The sequence below is a fragment of the Prorops nasuta genome, unplaced genomic scaffold (assembly GCF_024137725.1).
Source record: "Prorops nasuta isolate Cenicafe-Biocafe unplaced genomic scaffold, Cenicafe_Pnas_1.2 PNAS00009, whole genome shotgun sequence".
Taxonomy (NCBI): domain Eukaryota; kingdom Metazoa; phylum Arthropoda; class Insecta; order Hymenoptera; family Bethylidae; genus Prorops; species Prorops nasuta.
This window is the reverse complement of record NW_027116806.1, coordinates 223,669-248,736: the sequence shown is the minus strand read 5'-3', so window position 1 is coordinate 248,736 and position 25,068 is coordinate 223,669. Positions and strand designations below refer to the sequence as shown.

At 38.4% G+C, this 25,068-nt stretch overlaps 3 protein-coding genes across 3 annotated transcripts; 1 reads left to right on the top strand and 2 right to left on the bottom strand.

Annotated features, from left to right (window-relative positions):
- Window positions 1-1,646: 1,646 nt before the first annotated feature.
- On the bottom strand, window positions 1,647-2,893 carry LOC136776468 (uncharacterized). Its single transcript, XM_066732006.1, has 4 exons — window positions 2,812-2,893; window positions 2,453-2,710; window positions 2,132-2,347; window positions 1,647-2,053 (listed from the first exon to the last, which is right to left on the bottom strand). The coding sequence occupies exons 1-4, from the start codon at window positions 2,891-2,893 to the stop codon at window positions 1,647-1,649; spliced, it is 963 nt and encodes a 320-aa protein (XP_066588103.1).
- Window positions 2,894-13,086: 10,193 nt separating this feature from the next.
- On the top strand, window positions 13,087-15,114 carry LOC136776467 (uncharacterized). The gene has a single exon (XM_066732005.1). The coding sequence runs from the start codon at window positions 13,087-13,089 to the stop codon at window positions 15,112-15,114; it is 2,028 nt and encodes a 675-aa protein (XP_066588102.1).
- A 2,184-nt stretch (window positions 15,115-17,298) lies between these two features.
- On the bottom strand, window positions 17,299-22,866 carry LOC136776466 (uncharacterized). The gene is made up of 5 exons (XM_066732004.1): window positions 22,716-22,866; window positions 22,532-22,587; window positions 22,334-22,466; window positions 21,282-21,416; window positions 17,299-21,149 (listed from the first exon to the last, which is right to left on the bottom strand). The coding sequence occupies exons 1-5, from the start codon at window positions 22,864-22,866 to the stop codon at window positions 17,299-17,301; spliced, it is 4,326 nt and encodes a 1,441-aa protein (XP_066588101.1).
- Window positions 22,867-25,068: the final 2,202 nt, after the last annotated feature.

Here is a 25,068-nt window from a genome sequence, read left to right as displayed (position 1 = left end):
TGATAAAATTAGAATTATATATTTAAAATTTTCTGATACAATCGATCAAATTACATGAAATTTAATTTGTGTGCATTATTTTATTTTGGATTATTAAAAATATATATTAATTTATAAATGTATATTATTTTAGATGGATTGGAGTTTAAGATAAATTCTACTAAAGTAGATTTTAGGCAATCACAACTTTTATGTGAATTCAATAACAAAATAATAAATATTAATATTTTTGATAAGGTTCAAGTAGTAGAGAATGAGAGCCATTGTACCTTTGGCTCAATCTCAAATACTACTACTACTTCTACGGCACAAAGTGCTGCATGTACTCAACTGAATGAAAATAACAACACCAATAAAACAAGCATTTTCTGTTGGAATGATGCCACAACAAAGTTGTTTTTAACATTGTATTCAGAAAAAAGACAATTATTTAATGAAAGAAAAATAAAAACACTTAAAGTATTATACAAAAAAATAGCAGAAAAAATGAATGAAAAAGGATATAATGTAACAGATATCCAAGTGGAAAATAAATTTAAAAGTATGGAAAGAGCATATAAAACTAGTAAACTGAATAATAAAAAAACTGGTAGAGCTAGATCAAGATGCAGTTTTGAAGAGTAATACATTTTTAACCTTTACTATAGATTAATTCTTTGAATCAATGTATGGATTATAGTATTTTTTTCTTTATAGTGAGCTGGACGAAATTTTAGGAAATAGACATAATATAAGACCACTGGCTCTTTCCAGTACAAATGGTTTGACAATAAGAAAAGACGTTCAATCTAATAATACTACTGAATATGAAACATTGCTGTAAGTAATGATATTTTTTAAATAATATACCTACAATAATTCTTTATTGTTATGACTCAAGATTAGAGAAATACCTATTAAAGTAAATATCATTTTTAATTTCATTATTTTTCCTACAAATACAATCTCAAATTTTTTTATGTCCAAGGGAAGAAGAAAATGTTGATGACCCTGATAATTTTACAAATGCAACAGAAGTTGGAGAATCCATTGCCATTGCGTCTACAAATTCTGAATCAACATCTTTGCTAACCTTAACAAACACAAACTGTATCGCTAACAAAAAAGAAAAGCGGATTCAATTAGGAAAAACAGCTCAAATAATACAAAAATGCCAAAAAGCATTAGATGAATTTACAAAAGACTGTAAAACTTATAGAAATAATGAAGAAAAGGTACATATGGAAATTTTAAAGGAGCAACGAGAAATCCGTATAATCTATGGAAACTCTTTACAAACAATGAAAGAGCAAAATGAAAAAATGTTCCAATTAATGAAAGAAAAAAATGATATTTTTAGAGAATTAATGAAAGATTCTAGAAATAATAATAATTAATAATGCTATACAAAATTTGAAAACATTTCAATGCAATAATTCATTGCAACAGGTTACAATAAAATGGGAAGTATTATTAGGAAACAGACTGTGATGAAACCATGATATAAAGTTTAAAAGATTTTTAATTTTGTTCTATTTGTATTTTTATTATTGATAAAGTCATGAAACATTTTTATAATAAAAATCTATTGCCATGATAAGATTAACGTTAATTGAAAAATAAACTATTTGCAAAATATAAATATGTGTACCAATTATTTTAGTCATTTAAGTTATTTGTAAACATAATATATCACGTAAATTTCGACCGATTCTGGAGTTAACTACATTTTCATTATCTGCTAATGGAGTCTCATTTCTTGCTTCTATATCTATGTTATCTTCTGGTAAAGGTGGTTCAAACATTGTAATGTCATTACAATTAGCTATATTGTGTAAGACACAGCAAACGTGTATTATTTTTACCATCTGGATAATACATTTTAATTTTAAATGGTAGAGCTGTCTAAATCTTTGCTTTAAACGTCCAAAAGCATTTTCGATAACCACTCTACAAGAACTTAATTTCTTATTAAATTCGCGTTGGCGAGCTGTCAAATGACCATTGTCTTTATATGGTACAATTAAATTTTTAAGGCATGGATATGCACTGTCTCCAAGTATAATGTCATTATCTGAAATATTGTAATAGTAATTACAATTATTCTTTACAAGATTAAATAAACTGAGTGTTTGAAACTAATTACAAATACCTCCACATATTTCTTCTAAACTACCAAACAGAGTAGATTCTTTTAATACACGAGAGTCGTGAACTGACCCGGGAAAGCCTACAAATACATCCAGAAACTTAGTATCATGATTAACTACACCTTGTATGTGCAGCGAAAAATATTGCTTCCTATTCATATATGCATTTGGGTCATCAGCAGGTCTATCAATTCGAATATGCGAACCATCTATAGCTCCTACCAAAAACAAAATCAAAAGTAAAAGATTTTTATTTCAATTTTCTGATTACTATCAATTTTAAATATTACATAAAAGATTTTACACGATTTTGTATCATATACCTATTACATTTGGAAATCCTTTTTTATTTAAAAAATATTCTTTTATTATTTGTTTTTCCTCTTGATTTGGGAAGTGTATTAACCTTGGAGATATTGATAACAAGAAATCAGTCACTCTTATTATTATTTTATGCAGACTACTAATTGATATATTGAATCGATCAGAAACGTCCCGAAAACTACAGCAGTAATGACCCACAAACCATAAATACACAAAAATATGTTTTTCTGCTGAAATAGTTTGTTTGCCTGCTGGATCTAATAAAATTTATATTAATTAATTCCCTACATGCTATGTGGAAATATATATAATTCAAATAAATTAATTAAAATGTATATAAGTAAATATGTATATTTACTTAGCAAATTTCTAAAAATTTCGGATGTTTCAAATTGTCTAATAATTTCATATGTGACATCTCTACCCAATCGAAAATGCATTACAAAATCCTTTTCGATGTAACTTTTTACAATATCTTCTATGTAATTTTCGACTTTTACATGATTTTCTTGTTGGGTTGCAGCTAGTATAGAATGAAAAAGCTGCAAACCATAATCTAAAAATATTTTTCTTTAAATTAATTTTAACAAAATAAGATTTTCCTACTACAATATATATGGTTAAATATGGAAAAAGTCAATTTTTAATAAGATATTATTAAAATATTTATTTTACCTTCAGCTTTTCCCTTTCTAAATAATAATTTTAATGGGAATAATGATGAATGGGTAATAAGTTTATTTTCTGCATCACCCATTACTGCTAATAATAATAAATTTCTTTTTGCCATTTTGCTCATTATGAAGTCTACAAAGTGATACTCAAATCATTTCATGAATTCGTGTTAAAATTTATACCATTTATCTGTTTCTTTTAGATTAAACTTTTCCCTAGATTTTATGTACATTAACCAAAACTAACTAGATAGTGAAATCCCACTTGATTTCAGAGGTGTAGCTAAAAAAAACACAGCTTTTGTCTTGTCTTACCTGTTGCACTTTGAAAAGCATGGTTTATCCTTTTACTGTGTAGCCAATGTATTTCAATTCAAATTCAAATTCAAATTCAAATTAATTAGTCAATATTTGAATTAAATAATTAAGGTAAGCATCTGATTTTATAAAAATTATATTGTCTTTGAATAATACATTTCTTTTGTTTCTTTAATAGAGATAGCTGTGAATCAATATTATATGCACGTGGTTATGCATGCAGGGATTGATGCAAGGTAACTTTCTTAAATGCATTAGATATTCACTACAATATTTTTTATTCATAAAATACTAATCTTATTTTATCTTTAATTTCTAGATAAAACGTATATTCAAGTGATCCTACGAGTATTCCTTAAAAGGATTTTTCTTTTCAAGGTAAGCTCTTAATATATAAGTATTAATTTTCAAATTTTAAATTCAATGTGTATTTTATAAATTAATAATTTCAAATTAATATTGCAAATCGTTTTGCTGATTTAATATGAACTTTACAGCTTTGGAGACCTTTTGTTGAGCATTATCAGCCTTCAACTTGGCTAATTTTTACTGCGGTGACTTTTTTAAAGGTAAGCTCATATTATATTTTTAATTAACTTTCATATATAAAATATGCATAGTTCATTTTAGTAATTATTGTGTTACATCATATATGTTAAGAGATGAAAGTTATTAGTGATATTGGTGAATAGTATTTTAGTATCGATGGTAAATTTAATGAGATAAATCATATCTATGCAATATACTTAATTCATTCTTTTTAAAACATAATTGACAGTTAGGTTTTAATATTCTTGAATGAATTAAGCTTCGTAGTGACAAATGTAAAAAAATTGAGAACCGCAACAGTTTAAAATTTGATTTTAATTATTTTATTGAGTATAATTTACATTAGAAGTATATTATGATTTAATAATCTGAAATCTATATGTAAATATTGTTTTGCTGAGTTAATATTAATTTTACAGCTTTGGAGATCTTACGTTGAGCATTTTTTGAATGATAAGCATAAATTAAAATAAGTAAGTTAAATGAATCTCGAATAAGTATTGAAATTATTGCAAAGCTTTTTTAACAGCTTTAAATATTTTTCATTGATCTTTTAGTGGTCTAAACTTTTTATCTGTTTCTACTTTTCAAGTTAATTTTGCATGTGTATCATTGTTCGAGATCGGGAGGAGCAAAAATGCTGAGAAGTAGATTCCACATTTTCTGCGATATCTCCCTATCTCTATTGCGTTCACAGGGGACGGCTATACCAACAGCGTATAGCCGCTACCTCTATCTCACTCTATCTCTCACCGCGGCGCGCTTGCGCGTCTACTGGCCCTGGCGCGTCGCGGCCGCGGCACAGCTTGCGCGCCTGGCCACTAGGTGGCCAGCGCCACGAGCAGCTCTCTCGCTGGCAAGTTTCGTGCCGCGGAATTATATAGATGGGTCCTTGATAAGGACCCATCGCACCCTCGCATTGCTCGACAGCTGTGTAAGCAGCAGCAACCGCAGCAACGAAGCAGCCTTTTTCGCCTCAACGGCACCTCAGCAGCTTTTGACGCCTCATCGGCAGCGCCTCCACGGGCAACAAAGAGCGCCTCCACTGGCGAACTCATTGGGAGCATACTTTGGTAAGTATCACCCACCACCCACTGCCTACCAAGAGGGGACTACCCCTCTGCGGCACATTCCTCCCTCCTTAAGGGAGATTTCTCCGGGGACTGCCCGGGAGAAATTCAACCCTCTCCTTCCCCTCCACACTGCCTCCGAGGACTACCTCGGACCCAGTGTTCCGACCCCCAAGTCCAGGGCTCTCGACGAGTCGGGTAGTGGGAGGGGTAGAATTCACCCTAGGGGTGGGGTGGCTCGGAGCCACTAGAGCTCTTGGAGAAGGCGGCCGAAGGGCAAGGGGACTTCCCCTTCCCTAAAACCACTTCTCCAAATTCGCTTCCTCCCGGGGCTGGGGATTTTACTAGGGAATACCCTAGGGAAATTGTCCAGTCCGGGAGCTTATAAGTCCGCGCTCCTTTCTGGGGAATTCTAGTCTCTGGGGTTCTTGGGAAACTTCGTCTACCGAAATTCCCTAGAATTTGACGACGACAAATTCCCTAGGAAGACGATCATTTTTAACTTAGCGGTTCTTTTGTAAAAATATTGTAAACTTTTGTATATATTTATTAAATAAAAACTCTTTTACCACATAACCTGGCTTTGAATACTTTATTTTAGAATAAGGCCTTCCTTTCTGACCACAGGTTCGGAGCCAACTTGAGGCACTGTTTCGCACAAATTTATGGTCCTTCGAGCCGGATTTCCGGCAAAAAAACGTTCGAAGTGCATCAGTGTTTTTAAGTTGGAGATTCTGACTGGGTTAAGATTGTGGTTTGTTCTGGAATAGAGATTCAAGATGACTACGCCTAGCTCAGGGGAATTACTAGAAGCGATCAATTACGTGCCCATGATTCGGGATGAATTCGTTCGGTTGGTCGTTAACATTAAGAAACGTGGAGTACGCAACTTCACCCTCCCTTTCTTGGAGGATAGGCTTGCGGCCGTCGAGAAGTGGCTTAAGGTGTTGCATAAAACTCACGTTAAGATCACTACTCATACTAAACCGGCTGAATTAGCTAAAATGGATTACGTAACCGAAAGTTGGTATGAAGCGGCCCTTGATGCCCATAGTGACGCGGAAGAATACATCCTAGGACATTTAGATGAACTTCGCTCCAATCAGGTGATGCCAGCATCAGGTCCCACGGCGCCTTCAGGCGAAATAAACCACATTAGGCTTCCAATTATCGATTTGCCGAAGTTTTCCGGGGATTATTTAGAATGGAACAACTTTTATGAAACATTCAGTTCCATTGTTCATGAAAAGGCATATGTCTCCGGACGAGACAAGTTCCACTACCTAAAAGCTTGCTTGCAAGGTGAAGCGGCTACGGTTATTAAATCTTTAGCGATCACCTCCGAGAACTATGAGATAGCATGGGACACTCTAGTAGCTAGGTATACTGACAGACGAATGATCACGGATACGTTCTTGGACCAGATCTCGCAAGTACCCACGCTTCGGGGTGACAATTTTAAAGTTCTCAAGGAAGTTAGGGACTCGGTCACGGTTGCGCTCAACGCCCTCAAAACTATGGGTTACGGCGTCGATCATTGGGATCCCATCATTGTTCATTCACTGAAGAACAAACTGGATGACACCCTCCGCTTGGCCTGGGAGATGTATCTGGGAAGCAGCAAGGATTATCCCACCTTTCTTCAATTTTCGGAGTTTCTAACGCGTCACATTAACTCTTTGCAATCATTAGGTAACAAACCTAGAACTTCCAAAAAGGAATCGGGGAGATCCTTGAAGTCACACGCTACTAGCGTGAATAGTACCGGTTGCGCTCACTGTGGTAGTAACCATTTCTTGTATCAGTGCAAGGACTACCTTGCATTGACCCCTCAGGCACGTTCAAAGTTCGCATTTTCACAGAATCTTTGCATCAACTGTCTGAGGCCCGGGCATAGTTGCTCCAATTGCTCTTCTTCGTCACGATGCAGGAAATGTAGTAAAATGCATCATACTTTATTACATTTTGACAAATCTGGCACCGGGGGGAGCAAGGCACGGGGGTCTACCCCCGCGGTCAACTCCTTTTCCGAGCCAGAACCCTCTAGCTCGAATACTACAACACATCTTAGTGTTTCCGACACCCGATCAGTGCTTTTGGCCACTTTCTCTGCCAGAATCGACGCTCATGACGGTTCTCGTATTATAGTCCGCGGTTTAGTTGACACAGGCTCTGAAACTTCCTTTATTTCGGAAAATCTAGCTCAGCAGCTACGGGTATCACGAAAACGTGTCAACGCGACCATTCATGGCGTCTCTCTGAATTCGGCTCAAAACGTTCGAGCAGAGGTACAGATTACGCTTCATTCTCTATCACGACACGGTGTCTCGTTGGACGTAACTGCATTGATCTTACCCAGGATTACTCAGTATATGCCTCCGACTTATTCTCCGTCGTCCTTTCCAGCACTTAGCGAAATTGATCTGGCTGATAACTTCGCTTCAACCAGGGCTCCAATTGATGTGCTCATTGGTGCAGACTATCTTGCAGCATTGATGGCAGGCCCGTACATGCATTCTCCTGATCATACGTTGCTTGCTCAGCGGACTATTTTCGGGTGGATCGTTTCGGGGGTCGTACCCAAGGCTGGTCGCTCTCATAGTGTCACGGTGCATCATTGCTTTGAGGTAGAAAAAACTCTTCGCGACTTCTGGGAACTGGAAGAAGTTCCGGAAGTCAAACCCATGTCCACAGAGGACTCCCTCTGTGAACAACATTTTGTGAATACGGTATCACGCACCTCTTCAGGTCGTTTTGTCGTTGCTTTACCTTTTCGATCTGACATCGAGAAGCACAGTTTAGGTTCTTCCTCTCGGGTAGCAGAGAAAACCTTAAAACGAATACTTCGGCGATTGGAAACCTCTCCAGAACAAGCTGAAAGTTATTCTCACTTCTTACAGGAGTACCAAGTGTTAGGACATATGTCTCCTGTTCCTTTGAACTCTGATTTTCGCGTCTTTCTGCCTCATCATGCCGTTTTTAAGACCGAGAACCAGAAAACAAAGATTCGCGTTGTATTCAACGCATCTTCTAAAACCTCTACTGGCGTCTCGCTTAATGATACGCTATTCATTGGACCCAAACTCCAACAGGACATCACGCGGATCCTGATGAATTGGCGTTCCTTTCGTTATGTAGGCGTCACTGACATTGTTAAAATGTTCCGACAGATTCTTGTGCGTTTTGAGGACCGCAAGTATCAGAACATTTTATGGAAGTCTGATTCCGGTGAGCTTCAGGCCTTCGAACTCAACACGGTGACCTACGGTACTGGACCGGCACCTTTCCTATCCTCGCGAGTTTTGCGCGAATTAGCTTACACGGACGGAGCTAACTTCCCTCTCGCGCAGGATGTGCTGTTAAATTCTACTTATGTAGACGATATACTTTTTGGGGCCCATGACTTACAGCAACTTAGTTCGGTTAGGGAACAACTCATCGCTCTACTGGCAAAAGGGGGCTTCTCCTTAAGCAAATGGGCATTCAACCAACCGGGGTCTTCCCCGCTTGAACCTACCGAGCTGCATTCTTTCTTTGAGGATCCTGCTGGATCAATTAAAGTCTTGGGCATATATTGGGATCACGGGGATGATAGCTTCCGCTTCCGTGTTTCTCCTTCACACATTGGTGTACTAACCAAACGCATCCTCTTATCAGAGAATGCTAAGATCTTCGATCCATTGGGATGGATTTCTCCAATAATCATCACTCTAAAGCAGTTAATGCAATCCACCTGGTTGCTTAAACTCTCTTGGGATGAAGAAATTCCTGAACCTATTAAGTCAAAATGGCTCAAGTGCTATGAGCATCTCCGAGACTTACAGACTTTACGGATTCCACGGTGGACCGGACAATCACTTACTACTGGAAAACGCGAATTAATTGGATTTTGTGACGCCTCAGAACTTGCGTACGGCGCAGTCGTTTATGAACGCCTCACTGATGAGGACGCTAAACTCTCGGTACATTTAGTAATGTCCAAAACAAAGGTCGCTCCGATCAAGACCACTTCAATCCCTCGTCTGGAGTTGGTCGCAGCTGCCCTTCTAGTCAAGTTATTGGTTCACGTCAAGGGAAGCTTGGTCGGGCGTTGTGATGCGATTCGTTGCTATTCGGATTCGCAAGTCGCTTTAGCCTGGATAGCAAAGCAACCTGTGCATTGGAAGACGTTTGTGGCTAATCGCGTTTCATATATCCAAACACATTTATCGGAAACCAGCTGGCATCATGTACCCACTAAGTTGAATCCTGCCGACTTGTGCTCAAGAGGAACCAGTGCTCAACAGTTATCAGAGGACTCCCTTTGGTGGCATGGGCCTGCTTTTCTCCGTGAGCACACCGCAAATCCCGTTCAGGTCTTTGAAACCGCGGAAGAAAGTCGGAAGGTAGCGTTAACCGCTCAATTCGACACAACTGAGTGTTGGTTTTTTGATAAGTTTTCGTCTTGGTCTAAACTGGTCCGAGTTATGGCCTATGTTCTTCGATTTGTCCAGCGGACCAGAAAAACCGGCCAATGGGAGGACTCCCTCCTGTCTGCAACGGAAATTCGCAGTTCGATTGAAGCCTTGGTAAAGGTTGTTCAACGAACGCACTTCGCGAGCGAAATCTCAGCCTTGAATCATGGGTTACGTATACCGTCGCGGTCAAAGCTTCTTTCCTTACATCCGGTCATTGATTCACAAGGAATCCTAAGAATAGGGGGGCGGCTTCGGAACGCCGAAATTTCTGAACAAATGAAACACCCCATTATTCTTCCGGATTGCCACTTAACGGCCATACTCATTAGGCAAAAGCACCTAGATACACTTCACGGGGGGCTCCAACTAACTTTGTCCACGTTGCGACAAAAGTTTTGGGTCGTGAATGCGCGAAATCTAGTAAAATCATGCGTTCACAAATGCGTCACGTGTGTTCGCGAACGCGCTAAACTCGGTAACCAGCTTATGGGATCACTCCCTGCCGCTAGGGTTTCGCGAAGCTTCACTTTTGAACACACCGGAGTAGACTATGCTGGGCCTTTCTTGGTTAAATTGCATCACGGTCGTAACGCAAAATCCATGAAATGTTACGTGGCAGTGTTCGTATGTCTATCTACCCGTGCTGTTCACTTGGAACTCGTTTCTCGATTGGATACCGAGGCCTTCCTCGCTGCGCTGTCTCGATTCATTTCTCGTCGTGGAAAACCCGCCGTTATGTACTCAGACAACGGCCTTAATTTTCAAGGAGCGGATGCGGAACTTAAACACGCCTACCGATGTGCCTTAGAAGCCGCCCGCGCTCCACCCACCGAGTCCATCCGTGAAATCGAGTGGAAATTCATTCCTGTCGCTACTCCCCACTGGGGCGGTCTTTGGGAAAGTGCTGTAAAAAGTATGAAACACCACCTGAAGCGCTCCCTCGGAGTTTTCGTGCCTAATTTCGAGGAAATGACCACACTACTGACTAAGATTGAGGCCTGCCTAAATTCACGACCTATATCGCGGTTACATGATGATCCAGAGTCTTTGGACGTACTCACTCCGGGGCATTTCTTGTCAGGACGGGCGTTAAATTCCCCCCCTGAACTTTCCACCTTGGATTTACGCGAATCATCATTAAACCGTTGGCAAACCGTGAATCGAATCACCGAGACATTTTGGAAGAAATGGTCTTCCGAATACTTACATACTCTGCAGCATAGGACGAAATGGCAAAATTCTAACTCGGAATTTGGTGAAGGAGATCTAGTTCTTGTTAAAGTACCTAACAATCCCCCGCGCATGTGGACCTTGGGGCGGATTCTCAAACTAGTTCCTGGAGTAGACGGGGTAGCTCGCGTAGCGATAGTTAAAACCGCGAGAAAAGAGATTCAACGGAGTCTCTCGCAACTCTGTAAACTCCCTTCTTAACCCTCGCTTTGGGTCGTATCAGGGTCTATCTTTACCCTGCTTTCCGGCATCCTGGGACTCTTCAGGTTGTCATCTTTCCTTTTCAAGCTTCCTGGGACTCTTCAGGTCGCTTAACTTTCTCCTTCTGGGCTTCCTGGGACTCTTCAGGTGGTCTATTCTCTTTCCCGGTTTCCTGGGACTCTTCAGGTTACCACCTCCCCTCTCGGGCGTCCTGGGACTCTTCAGGTCGTCCTGTTTCCTGTTCCAAACCTTCGGAACACCTATGATTTCCGCCACGTCTTTTCTTCCAAAACTCCAACAATACTTACTGAGTCTTCGTACTCATCATTTGCCTTTTTTGGTGCAGCGATATTTGAGCATGGCGGATTATCCATGGGCCCACCTACTGGGCGTAGGATATGAGGACGAGGGGGACGACGTCCTAGAATTACATGCCCCCCGGGAGGAAAGTGAATTTCGGCGGCTGTTCAGCCATGTCCTCCCGGCGGGGCCGAATGAGGAGCCGGCACCACCACCACCATCCAAACCGCGGGTCAGACGGCAGAGGCCCGTTATGGCCTCACAGAAGCGCATTGCCTCAGTGAACTGGGCTGGGAAAACCCTGGATGATCCCAGTGCCAGGGAGCTTGAGCGCAATGCGCAAAAAATCACAGTACGCGCATTCGGGCAAACCATAGAGGTGCCCCTTTATACGGCCCTTAAGTTACGCCGATGGAAGGCCTGGGCCCCACAGGGCAAGATCACCCTACGGTGGTCCCCCGCTTTGGAGCTTCACTCCGCAAAGCTTCAAATGAAGCCCAAAAAATAGTCGTCTCGTCCCTATCTGTTTTGTATATTTTATTTTTATTTTATTTTTGTAAATAAAATCGTTAAACTCAGTTAATTTTATTCTTCCTTCTTGACGCCATCGCGTCAACGGGGGGAGTTTGTTCGAGATCGGGAGGAGCAAAAATGCTGAGAAGTAGATTCCACATTTTCTGCGATATCTCCCTATCTCTATTGCGTTCACAGGGGACGGCTATACCAACAGCGTATAGCCGCTACCTCTATCTCACTCTATCTCTCACCGCGGCGCGCTTGCGCGTCTACTGGCCCTGGCGCGTCGCGGCCGCGGCACAGCTTGCGCGCCTGGCCACTAGGTGGCCAGCGCCACGAGCAGCTCTCTCGCTGGCAAGTTTCGTGCCGCGGAATTATATAGATGGGTCCTTGATAAGGACCCATCGCACCCTCGCATTGCTCGACAGCTGTGTAAGCAGCAGCAACCGCAGCAACGAAGCAGCCTTTTTCGCCTCAACGGCACCTCAGCAGCTTTTGACGCCTCATCGGCAGCGCCTCCACGGGCAACAAAGAGCGCCTCCACTGGCGAACTCATTGGGAGCATACTTTGGTAAGTATCACCCACCACCCACTGCCTACCAAGAGGGGACTACCCCTCTGCGGCACATTCCTCCCTCCTTAAGGGAGATTTCTCCGGGGACTGCCCGGGAGAAATTCAACCCTCTCCTTCCCCTCCACACTGCCTCCGAGGACTACCTCGGACCCAGTGTTCCGACCCCCAAGTCCAGGGCTCTCGACGAGTCGGGTAGTGGGAGGGGTAGAATTCACCCTAGGGGTGGGGTGGCTCGGAGCCACTAGAGCTCTTGGAGAAGGCGGCCGAAGGGCAAGGGGACTTCCCCTTCCCTAAAACCACTTCTCCAAATTCGCTTCCTCCCGGGGCTGGGGATTTTACTAGGGAATACCCTAGGGAAATTGTCCAGTCCGGGAGCTTATAAGTCCGCGCTCCTTTCTGGGGAATTCTAGTCTCTGGGGTTCTTGGGAAACTTCGTCTACCGAAATTCCCTAGAATTTGACGACGACAAATTCCCTAGGAAGACGATCATTTTTAACTTAGCGGTTCTTTTGTAAAAATATTGTAAACTTTTGTATATATTTATTAAATAAAAACTCTTTTACCACATAACCTGGCTTTGAATACTTTATTTTAGAATAAGGCCTTCCTTTCTGACCACAGGTTCGGAGCCAACTTGAAGCACTGTTTCGCACAATCATATTCATAAATTTTTATTAGTTTAATATTAATCTCTTTTGTTTCTGATAAATATTTATATTTTATTATTTATGATTATTTTTTAAAATGCCTAAAATTATCAAGAATAAAAGTTACTTTTATAGACAAGTTAGAAAAGAAGTAAGTGAAATTTTAAATAAAACTGAAAATAAGAGAAACTACTTAGGCTATGAAGGAATTAATGTTGGTATAGAGAATAGGGAAGTCATTGATGATGTTAATAAATGTATTGCACCATGTACGTCCAACCAAGAAGTAGTTAATGATTTTGTTGATGAACAATCTGATAATAGCGATAGTAGATCTGATAATTATCAGAAGAGCATAGCAGTAGAAAAATCTCCTCTTGATTTATTAAAGAATTGGGCGGTACAGTGCAATATTAGTCATGTATCTCTTAAAGGATTATTAACGATTTTGCCAAAGTTAACCACTAATGATTTACAAAATCTTCCGAAGGATCCAAGAACATTTTTAGGTACAATAAGAGATGTAACAGTGTTAAATATACATCCTGGGCATTATTATCATATGGGAATACAACATACATTAGAAGAACAGTATAAATTATCTAAAATGAAACCTCATGGAATAATTGAAGTAGCGGTTAACATAGATGGTCTTCCTTTAACGAAAAGTTCTTCGAGTCAATTATATCCTATTTTAATAATAAATTTATCATTGAAAAGCAATAAAAATGTTTATCTTGTTGGACTTTATCATGGCTATGAAAAGCCTTCAGATTTTAATAATTTTTTACGAGAATTTGTAAGAGAATCTATAGAGTTAATTAATAATGGAATAATTATTTTCGGTGAAAAGTATTTATTTAGAATAAAAATGTTTTTGTTCGACGCAGTAGCTAAATGCAGCATTCTTCAAATAAAGGGTGTTACAGGATATAATTCGTGCACTAAGTGCAAACAAGAAGGGGAATACATTTCTGACAGAGTCTGTTTTCCCGATTTAAACTTCAGTAAACGAACACATACAGATTTTATTAATAAAGCTGACCCTGATCATCATACAGGAACAACAATTTTAATAAAGATACCTGGATTAAATTTAATAGATGATGTGCCTTTAGATTACATGCATATGATTTGTCTTGGAGTAGTGAAAAAATGTCTTGTTTCGACATGGTGTTTTGGGGCGCCACCACATAAATTACCTACTGCCCAAGTTAATAGCATTTCACAAAAGTTGGAAGAATTATCTAATTATGTGCCTTCAGAATTTCCAAGACGTCCAAGATCTTTAAAGGAATCTAAAAGATGGAAAGCTACAGAATTTAGATTATTCTTATTATATACTTGTCCCATAGTTTTGAAAGGTGTGTTGAGCAAAGAAAAATATATTCATTTTATTACTTTACATGTAGCTATTACTTTATTAATAAGCAAAAAATATTATAATATCTATATAGATTATGCAAATGATTTATTAATTAATTTTGTGAGTAATACTAAAATTTTATATGGGGCTCATTTTCTAATCCATAATATTCACAATTTATTACATTTAGTAGATGACGTTCGTAGATTTGGACAATTAGATAATTTTAGTAATTTTTCAAGTGAAAATTATTTGCAAGCGTTAAAAAAAATGATTAGGAAAGATGGGGATATAATACCACAAGTAGTTCGAAGGCTTAATGAGTATTATTTAAATAGTTTTAATGATGGCTCTTACTCTTTAAAGGAATGTAAATTTTTACAAGAATATGCAAATGGTATTTTAGCTGACAATTGTTCTAGTCCTCAGTATAAAACTGTTCTATTTCCGAATAATTTTAAGCTTTCGTTGTCCATTCGAGATTCGTGTTGCATAATGAATAATAGTACAATTGTAAATGTTAAAAATTTTGCTTTTAATTCGGTATTGGATGAAATGGTTATTATAGGACATGCATACACAGAATCTTCAGATTTTTATACAGAACCTTGCCAATCTTCTCTATTAGACATTCGCTTGGTTAGTAATGTAGGTCCTTTGCAGTATTGGCCTATAACTTCTGTTGCGAATAAAGGTGTAAGATTACCGTTTGGAGGTCAATATGTAGTTTTCCCACTTTTACATACAACAATATTATAATTAAGCTGTAATTTTCATTTCAACAGCCCTACCTAATGTGTGCTAAAAACTTCCTATTGTGGGATTTTTCCCTAAGCACATTTATTATGCGACAACAATAATATGCACTTAAACAATATTTCTCTATTGGTATTTAATTTTTAATTAATACAATATTAATATTCTTTAAATTATAGGCATTAACATTTAATAAATGAATGTCGTAAGCATCCCAAATTTGGTATTTCATTTAATGTAGCTTCAATCTTGTAGTTTTATGTAAGATGCATGAACGATAGCAATTGATTATTGTACTATAGGAAGGAGTTATATCTTTAATTAATGCTCTTCACTTATTTTCAGTTTTTATTATTACTTATTTTCTTTAGCCCTAGGTAATATATGCTAATAGCTTGCTATAGTGGGAGTTTTCCCGAAGCACATCTATTGTTTTTCGGAGCAGTATGTGATTATTAGCATTAATTTTGCTTAAATTAATTATTGTAAGTTTAGAATGAGCTGGTCAATTGTTAAATTCTTAAATGAGGATGAAGTCGAAGTCATACCAACGAACTGAATATCGGCTGATAAGTCGTTTTGTTACTGGCCGCCTGATGACTTTCAAGAAGCGATAAGAAAATGTATTGATTATGATATTGATACGTGGGCAACCTTTGATATAAAAGTTTTAAATAGAGAACCGATAACTAAGTTTTCATTAGCTACCGCTAAAGCCACGAAGGCTTGTGAAAATTCTGACATTTCTGCTGGAGAAGGGATGTTGCCACAAAAGCGTAAGAGAAAGAGAAATGCAAAATATGAGTGTTCTGATGATGAAATTAGTAATACCCTTAGTTTAAATATTGAACATCCTCCAAGTCCTTACAAATCCTTGTCATGCTTGAACATAGATGATATACCCATTATCATGGGTAACAACATGAGACTTATTTATTGACGCATTATTAAATATTTTATGTCGTAATTTATTTTATAACATATTTGTTCTGGATACCAAAGTGGTTTTCTAAAATTTTTAAAATGCAATATATTATATAAAACTTTTCCACAATTAAATTTTATGATTGTCTCAATTATCAATAGCAGGTTTCAAAAAGCATACTAACATACAGGGTATTCCACGTAACTATGATAATAAATAATAAATATTTTCTTCTATTTGTTATTGTTTAGGAGATATGATCTGTTGTAGTAACGTGGGACACCCTGTATACCATTTCTAAATGAAGTGTTTACGATGCATGCATCTGTACGTTATATCTCATTTAAGAAAAGATAATTTTAAATTTTACAACTGTAGTGCTCCAAAACCAAATTCTCAAACATGCATTTATAATTAACTACTTAACTATTTCTTTTACTCTTTCAGTCTTAGTTTCAGAGGCTATACTAATTTCATTACATTTGTATCATCGCTGTTAAAGTATAAAATTTTAGCAATTTCATCATTTTATATTAAAGATTCAAATTAAATTGCGCGGACACGATAAAACATTTTTAGTGAAAAACACATTGGTCATGAATGTTGTGTTTATCAAATAAAATTCCCTTAAGACCTTATTTGTAATTCCATTTATTTATCCTTCGGTATTGGGATGATAGATTGTTCGTACGGTGCAACCTATTCGATGGATTCGTAATGCTGAACTGAGCTATTGTAGGGTGTAGCGAAAGGGTATCCCCTCCACTCTTTTCTTCGACCTCACCACGTTGTCACGTGAACAAGATCTTATTTATTATTGGCGGACTCAATTGAGCGCGCTATTTGTGATTTCCTTTAGGTATATAATCGTGCACGATTGATATTGATAATATGATTGGGTTTTTTATATATTAAAAATTATAGTGGACATATATGTATGTATCCATATGTATGTACGTATGCATATGCCATATGCTTATGAATGAATGTGCAAGACTTGTGTGATATTTGTACGAAACATACTCCCCCCTGTTGGAGGGTACCGAACAATGGTTGCTTAAGTTGTGCGTACGAACAATTCTTAACAAATGCGTTCCCATAATTTAAAGATACATAGACGAATATTAAAATTTAAATACATAAATTATTTTTATCAAAGAATAACTTATCGATACAATTATAACATGAAAATATATCTTAATAATAAATAAAGTAATCTTATTAACTATCTTTAAATAGATAATTGTAAGCAATAATGTAGGTTATAAAGGTTCAGTTGGTAATGGGCAAATATATTTAACCCCTCTTTTTAGTTCACCGTTAGTAGTTTTGAGAGTTACGGTTCGTACTATGCCGTCTTCACCTGGGTGCGTGCTCACTACTCTTCCCATGGCCCATTGAGAACATGGAAGCGTCTTATCCTTTATAAGTACGATGGTTCCAATTTTGAGGTTATAGTCTTCCTTTAACCATTTACTTCTTTTCTGCAATTCATTAAGATACTCCGTGCTCCATCGTGTCCAAAAGTTTTGGCGAACCTTGCAGATGTGTTTCCAAGTGGACAATCGGTTGGTGTGAATGCCCGCATAATTGGTTTCCGGTAGCATAGTGATAGGTTTACCTATCATATAGTCAGCAGGTGTTAGTGCTCTCGGATCATTTGGGTCTACAGAAAGGTACGTTATTGGTCTAGAATTTAGGATTCCTTCGACTTCGATTACGAATGTATTTATCTCTTCGAAAGTGAAGAGTGAATCGCCTATAACGCGCTTGAAATGATGCTTAAATAGCTTTACTGAGGATTCCCAGAGTCCTCCGAAGTGAGGAGCTCCGGGTGGAATAAAATGCCATTTTATTCCATGTCGAGTTGCGAAATTTTCAGTGTTTTCCCGATGTTCCTTGGAATTAAATAACGCATATAACTCCTTCAGTTGATTATTCGCACCAACGAAATTTGTCCCATTGTCAGAGTAAACCTGCTCTGGGATACCGCGTCGACTGATAAAACGACGAAAAGCTGCGAGGAATCCTTCTGTAGTAAGATCACTTACTAATTCTAGATGCATGGCCTTAATGGTCATACATATGAAGATACAAACGTACACCTTGATTCTGTTCCGATTGCGAAATTTTTTTTCTTTAATGTGAAATGGTCCGCAAAAATCCATTCCCGTATGCGAAAACGGAATTGCCGGTCGAACTCTAGAGGATGGCAAATCCCCCATTTTGTACTCGATATTATTTGGCGAAATTCGACTACATTTTACGCATGCCCTTACGATTTTTCGCACTTGATTGCGACCATCACATATCCAATATTTCTGTCGTATTTGGCCCAATGTCATTGAAATACCAGTATGATAATACAGGTTATGCGTGTCTCTAATAATGCTATCTGTTATAGGATGTCGATTGGGTAGTAATATTGGATGTTTTTGTGCAAATGTTAGATGCGAGTTCTGAATGCGCCCGCCTACACGTATTAGCCCATCTTGGCCCACAAACGGACTTAACTTTGCTAGTTTACCTTTATAAGGTGTCTTTTTCATAAATTTTAATTCTTCTGTAAACTCGTGCTCCTGAACTAATTTTAACAAACGTGTTTCGGCCTCTTTTAACTCCTCTTTATTTAGCGATCCAGAATAATGATTATTTCGTCGCAAACGCAAACAATACGAAATAATTCGCAGGAGCTTATTAAAGGAAGAATACCTATTAAGGAAATCAGGTAGAGAAATTACCGATTGAAAACAATTAACGGTTCGGAGTTCCGGAATTTCATTTATTTGCGTAAATTCTTGTGGCCAAATAATTTCCGGTTTCGCTAACCACCACGGACCGTCCTTCCAGTCTATATTTTGCAAAAATTCATTGGGAAGTTGACCTCGCGATAGCGCGTCTGCCGGATTATCCTCGGATTTAATATGCCGCCAACTTTGTTGATAAGTCAATTCTTGTATAATAGCGATTCTATTAGAGACAAACATTTTCAAGAGATGTGGATCAGTGTTGATCCAATGAAGTACTATCATTGAATCGCACCATAAAACGGTTTTACTTATTTTCGACAGATCGAGAATAACGTTTACTTCAGAGAACAATTTTGCTAATAAAAGAGCTCCACATAACTCTAATCGTGGAGTTGTCAATGACTTCAAAGGTGCAACCTTTGACTTTGCGCAATATAATCTGATTTTTACTGTGCCATTACTTGTGCGGGATCGTATGTATATGCAAGCTCCGTAGCCTTGTTTGCTGGCATCACAGAATCCGTGAACTTGAATTTCTTCGAATTCATCTGCCAATAAATAACGTTCAAAAGAAATTAAACCTAACGAATTCCACTGATCTATAAACCTTACCCATTTCGTGTAAACTACTTGAGACACAGATTCGTCCCAATGAATATTAGAACGCCAGATCTCTTGCATAAGTACCTTGACGTAAAATATTATCGGCCCTAGTAACCCTAACGGATCGTACAGTTTAGCAATCTCGGATAGCACCTTGCGCTTTGTTAGGTTTTCTAATCTTTCGATTGGTTGAGGATAATAGACAATACAATCATTGCCAGTGTTCCACGAAAGCCCTAAAGTTTTTAATGTTTGTTCATTATCCTTGATTAAGTTCTTGTGAACTGCACTTGAAGGTAAATCTTTAATTATTTTGGGATCGTTGGATGCCCACTGTTGTATATTAAAACCCCCTTTGGCCAATAACCGAATGATTTCATCACGTAACGAACATGCTTCTTGAACTGTTTCTACGCCGGTCAGTAAATCATCAACGTAAAGGTCCGTTTTAAGAACTTTAGACGCCTTGGGGTAATATGCCATTTCATCATCGGCTAGCTTGTGTATGGTACGTATCGCTAAGAATGGAGATGATGCTACGCCAAAAGTTAATGTTTTAAGCTCAAATGTTTGAATCTTATTGTTTTGTCTCCATAATATCCTTTGATAACATCTGTCCGATTCGCTAACCCATACTTGGCGGTACATTTTTTCAATGTCCGCATTTAAGACATATTTATGTTTACGAAAACGCAATAGATGTAAAAATAATTTGTCCTGAATAGTTGGACCAGTCATCAATATCCCATTGAGCGAGAAACCTCGATCAGTTTTCGCAGAGGCATCAAAAACCACTCGTACTCTAGTAGTGTTACTATTTTCTTTAATAACGGCGTGGTGTGGCATATAATATTTTGTATCGTCTGGCGTTTTTACTAATGACATATGCCCTAAATCAATATATTCTTCAAGAACCCTAGTGTACTCTGCCTTTAGATTGCTATCTCTGTTTAGTTTACGTTCTACTGATAATAATCTATTATACGCGTTTGTATATGATTCACCAATTTCATCCAATTTTATTCGAAACGGTAAATTCACTGTATATCGACCGTTGTCACCTCTTCGAACGGTTTCTAAAAAGTAGTTTTCGCAATCCATTTCGCAAATTGTAACCGTCTTATTAGCAGGGACTTCTTCGTTTTCCCAAAATCTAGTCAAGGCCCTTTCAAGACTTATCGAATAACATTTATTTTCAGCCTGTTCCTTTGTTAAAACCTCACCGGCTATCACCCATCCCAACCTCGTTTTTTGTAAGTACAAATCTCCTCCGCTTTCACCCAACTGGATTTGACCAATAGCTAATAGTCCAAGAGTAACTCCTGATCCTAATATTAAATCAACTGGCTTAGGTAAATGAAATTCTGGATCGGCCAGATTTAGATTCCGCGGAATTTTAATTAGATCTCGAGGTATAATTTCAGTTGGAAGAAGATCAGTTATCGTTGGGATGACGATACAATTCAATACTTTATTGAAATTATTGTACATAGACCGAATAGTTATATTCGTTTGCCCTAATGCGTATGTATTTATGTTATTAATTGCACCGACAGGGATTTTTTGCGCATTTATTATACAACCTAATTTCCTTACGACTGTTTCCGTGATTAAGTTATTAGTGGCCCCTGTATCTAATAACACTCTAATCCTCTCAGAATGTGCGTTGTTGTTTATATTTACTATGGCGGTCGTGATCAATTGAGGTGTAAGCGGATACGCAACCGAAAAACACTTCTCTTTCTTGAGAACTGGCTTTACTAGTCAACTGACATGAGATGCGTCACTTTTTGGTTTTGAAGATTCGCTGCTTGGCCCTTTATCGTCCATATGTATTAATGTATTATGCTTTTTATGGCATATTGTGCATCCGGATGATAAACATGGTTTACCTCTGTGTGACCGCAGACAGTTATAGCAAACCCTTGCCCTTCTTACTGCTTCAATGCGTTTATCTATCTTTAAGGCCCTAAAACCGTCGCATCTAAACAACGGGTGATTCGGTGCATTGCATACCGTACAATTATCTGTTGTTTTTAGCGAAAAAGATTTATTGGGTGCACAATACCTCCCTTTCTTTTCAGGTACGACCGCCTTTGCCTTATCCGATTCGGCACATCGTATTTTCTCTCTACGTGAAGCACAAACCGCGGCAGTAGAGTAGCTAAGGGGATTCTATGACCGGGTGACGAGGGGGTCGGGGTCCCGCGGGGGCAAGGGAAGTAGGGGAATTGCCCCCTCTCCTCGAGCGGTTGTGCGCATGCGCATCCTCCTCCCCCGACGTTAAACTCGTAGGGTACACACGTGGGCCCACTCTTACGTTAAGCAGTGGACGCAGAGAAAGAGTGAAAGAGAGAGAGAGAGAGAGAGAGATTCCATCGATGATTGTCGGTATCGCTAACTACCGATAGTTGTCGCGTGTATCCCCCCTCTTACTCCTTTGGTGGGGGGGTACAAATGTGGCCTCCCCCTTTTACCTTAAATTCCTTAAAGAGCGGTGCCCAAGCGAATCTTGACGCTCCTGGGATGAGAGTTGGGGGGTGCCCAACCGAGTCTTTACGCTCCTGGGTGCCCGCGCGACCGACTTCTTTTAAGGCGAATAGTGTAGACGCTTTGGAGAAAGAGAGAGAGAGAGAGAGAGAGAGAATACTCGTAGAGAGCGATCCAGTGATCGCTCCCCCATATTTTTTTTTTTTTTTTTTTTCGTAAGTTAGAAAAAAGGGAATGTTTTTTTTTTTTTTTTTTTTTAATTATAATTTATTGAAGTATTAAGGAACGCAGAATATTATTTTGTAAAGTGGATGGATGGAAAGGTATTGAAGAAACACAAATTTAAGTAAAAATATATTTATTGGTTTTATTTACAATTTTTAAAAGTTTTTCATACATTCGATAGTATGATGAATGTATTGTTTACAAATGGAACACCACTCTGGAAGTGTACAATTAATTTTTAGGTGACCATACTTTTCACAATTAGTACACCAATAATGTGGTGTTAAATCCATTTCAGGTTCCATTTGTGTAGCCTCTGTTTTTGCGAAAATAGGTTCCGTCTGCGTGCTACTATTTTTCACCTAGGACATATTTGAAAACTTTTTTTAATATTGTAATAACTACTTTACAAATCAAGTATACTTACAAAAATCACCTCCTCCTCCTCCTCCTCCTCCTCCTCCTTCTCTAAATCAATAGCTGCTAAAAAATAAAAGGAAAAAAAATTAAATTTTTTTTTTTTTTTTTCGTATGTGTGTTGTAAGATTATTTCATGATTCTATGTATGGGTGGGTTTTCTTCTTTTAAAAATTAATAAAATAAGTACTTACAATGCATATTTCGCTGAAGCATCGCTTCATATTCTCGAAAATAGCGTTCATGAGAATCGTTAATTCTCCTAATATAATCCTGCATAGATTCTGCTGCAGTTTCCTCCTCTTCTGCACGATTTATCGTCACAGAACACTTTTCACTTTCCATTTTTAATATTTTGCTCTTTCAACGTGTACTGCTGTAGGTTCGAGGACTGAATGAATCCTCTGAAGAAATCCCGTCGAGAGAGAGAGAGAGAGAGAGAGAGAGAGAGAGTCTTTATCGTTTGTTTTCAATATGAAATTACATTAGAAGTCCATTCTTTCTTTCTTAAAGGATACACTATACCCTCCCCGTATATAGAGATATCCATAGATATTTTTCCCTATTGTGTTATACTGTGATAAACCTATAGGTCAATCACAATGGAAATTTATCGCAAGTAAGAAAGAAAAAAAACAAAAATTACCCCTTCCAAACATTGCATACGCTTAATATATGATAATATCGTTCATATAAAAAGTCAGTCTGTTAAACGAGAGCTGCATAGTCGTACCACGCGTGCTTGAACTATTCAGAAAAAATAAGTTTGTGTGTGTTTGAACGCATTAAAAATAAACTTGATTCTTACATAAATAAAAAAAAAGGTAAGGATTTTCTTTTTCATTCGATTAGTAAATGCATTATTTAATTGATTTTTTTTTTTTACTCTAATGAGACTAATTTTTTCATAGAGATAAAAATGAACTTCAATAAGATCAATGAATTGGGAAGTGTCATTCCAAAAAAATTCGTTAAATTAGATAGCTTAACGGAAAATGACGAATACGAAATATCTGAAGTTGAAATAATTAAGACAAAATATGGCATAAAAATTATTGTAAAGCTGCCAACAGCCGATTGGGTATTCCTGCCAGGGAGAATGGCAAAATTGGCGGAGGATACGGAGCAGTTGCAGCAGCTGCAAAAGGCTGCAACAGCCAAAAATTTAATAATGCTATACAAAGGAGGAAAATACCACAACGTGGAATTTAAGTGTAAAGTTTGATAGATATTTTGTATTAAAAATAAAAAATTAATTGATGCTTATAATTATTAATATTTATTTATTCCCTACGTTTAATCTCCCATAATGTAGAATTTAGGAATAAAACATTAAGAACTTTAAGAAAGTATTTTATTTTTTTTTTTTTTTTTTATAAACTTATATTTCTAACAATAATTTTTTAACTTACATTTCTAACAATATTCGTAAGAGGATTATATTGTACAATTTTATCGTGTATGATTAAACAATAGGCTGTAGTATTATCCGGAATGATTTCCATACACTCGATCTCGAGTTTAACGTCGACCGTGCCGGTTTTTATGGACTCGTTCTGATGCGAGCAGTCGATGACGAAGAGCGGCCCGTACGTCAAAAAGTCCGTATAGTCGAGCATGGGTCTCCCGAGTTTCTCACCAGCGTAATAGGAGGTGAAAAACTTTACATACATGTCGTAGAGGACGGAGTAGCGGGATTTCGTGAAATCAGTGTCGAGACGATCGTACGGATAGGATTCGGAATTCAGATAGAGTTTGACATCGAGGACTTTGCAATGATTAAATCTCAGCACATCCTCGTGCTGATTACTCTTCTTGTTCGTTCTGAACGCCAGAATGACGTATCGCGGCTTCTCCAATTGCGTGGACGCTTTCACGGACCACGTGTGTCGCTGCGACTTGGGCAGAAGGGGATACTCGTAAAGTTCCCAGGCGCGAAAAGCGAGTGACAGACTCTTGTCCTGCTCGACGATACCGAGAAATTGGAGTTTCGTAATTTCGTTCAGGGTCACATGGGGTATTCTCCATTGCACTCGTAGCAGCTTGATCGACGAATCGGTGATTTTCACCGCCGAGTAAATGGCGTTTGTATTGTCGCGCGCGCGAATGAGAACGAGCTCGTGACGCGCGTTAACGACGACTCGCCGATAATCCTCGCAGAATCCCAACAGCATTTTCAGGGGCACGCAAAAGCTGAAATTCTTAACAGCCTCCTCCTTTTTGAGCCGGTCTCTGGCCGTAGCGACGAACCATCCGGAATGACGTAGACTGGCGCTCTCCTCGGTGCTCAGGGAAACGAGATTCTTCAGAGTGCTGGTAATACCGACGTTTCTGCATCGGTCGATCTCGATACCGTTCAATTCATAACGAATCTCGTCGAAGAGGAAAGCCGCGGAATTGCAGTCGAGCGTAACTGTATCATCGTTGGTGGCGCTCGCGTCACGCGTACCCTCCACCAGCTGGCCCTCGACGTAGAGATAACTCTCGCACGGCAGGAGTATCAAATCTTGCTGCTGTATGGGAATGCGAATCTCGTCGCTGTTCGCC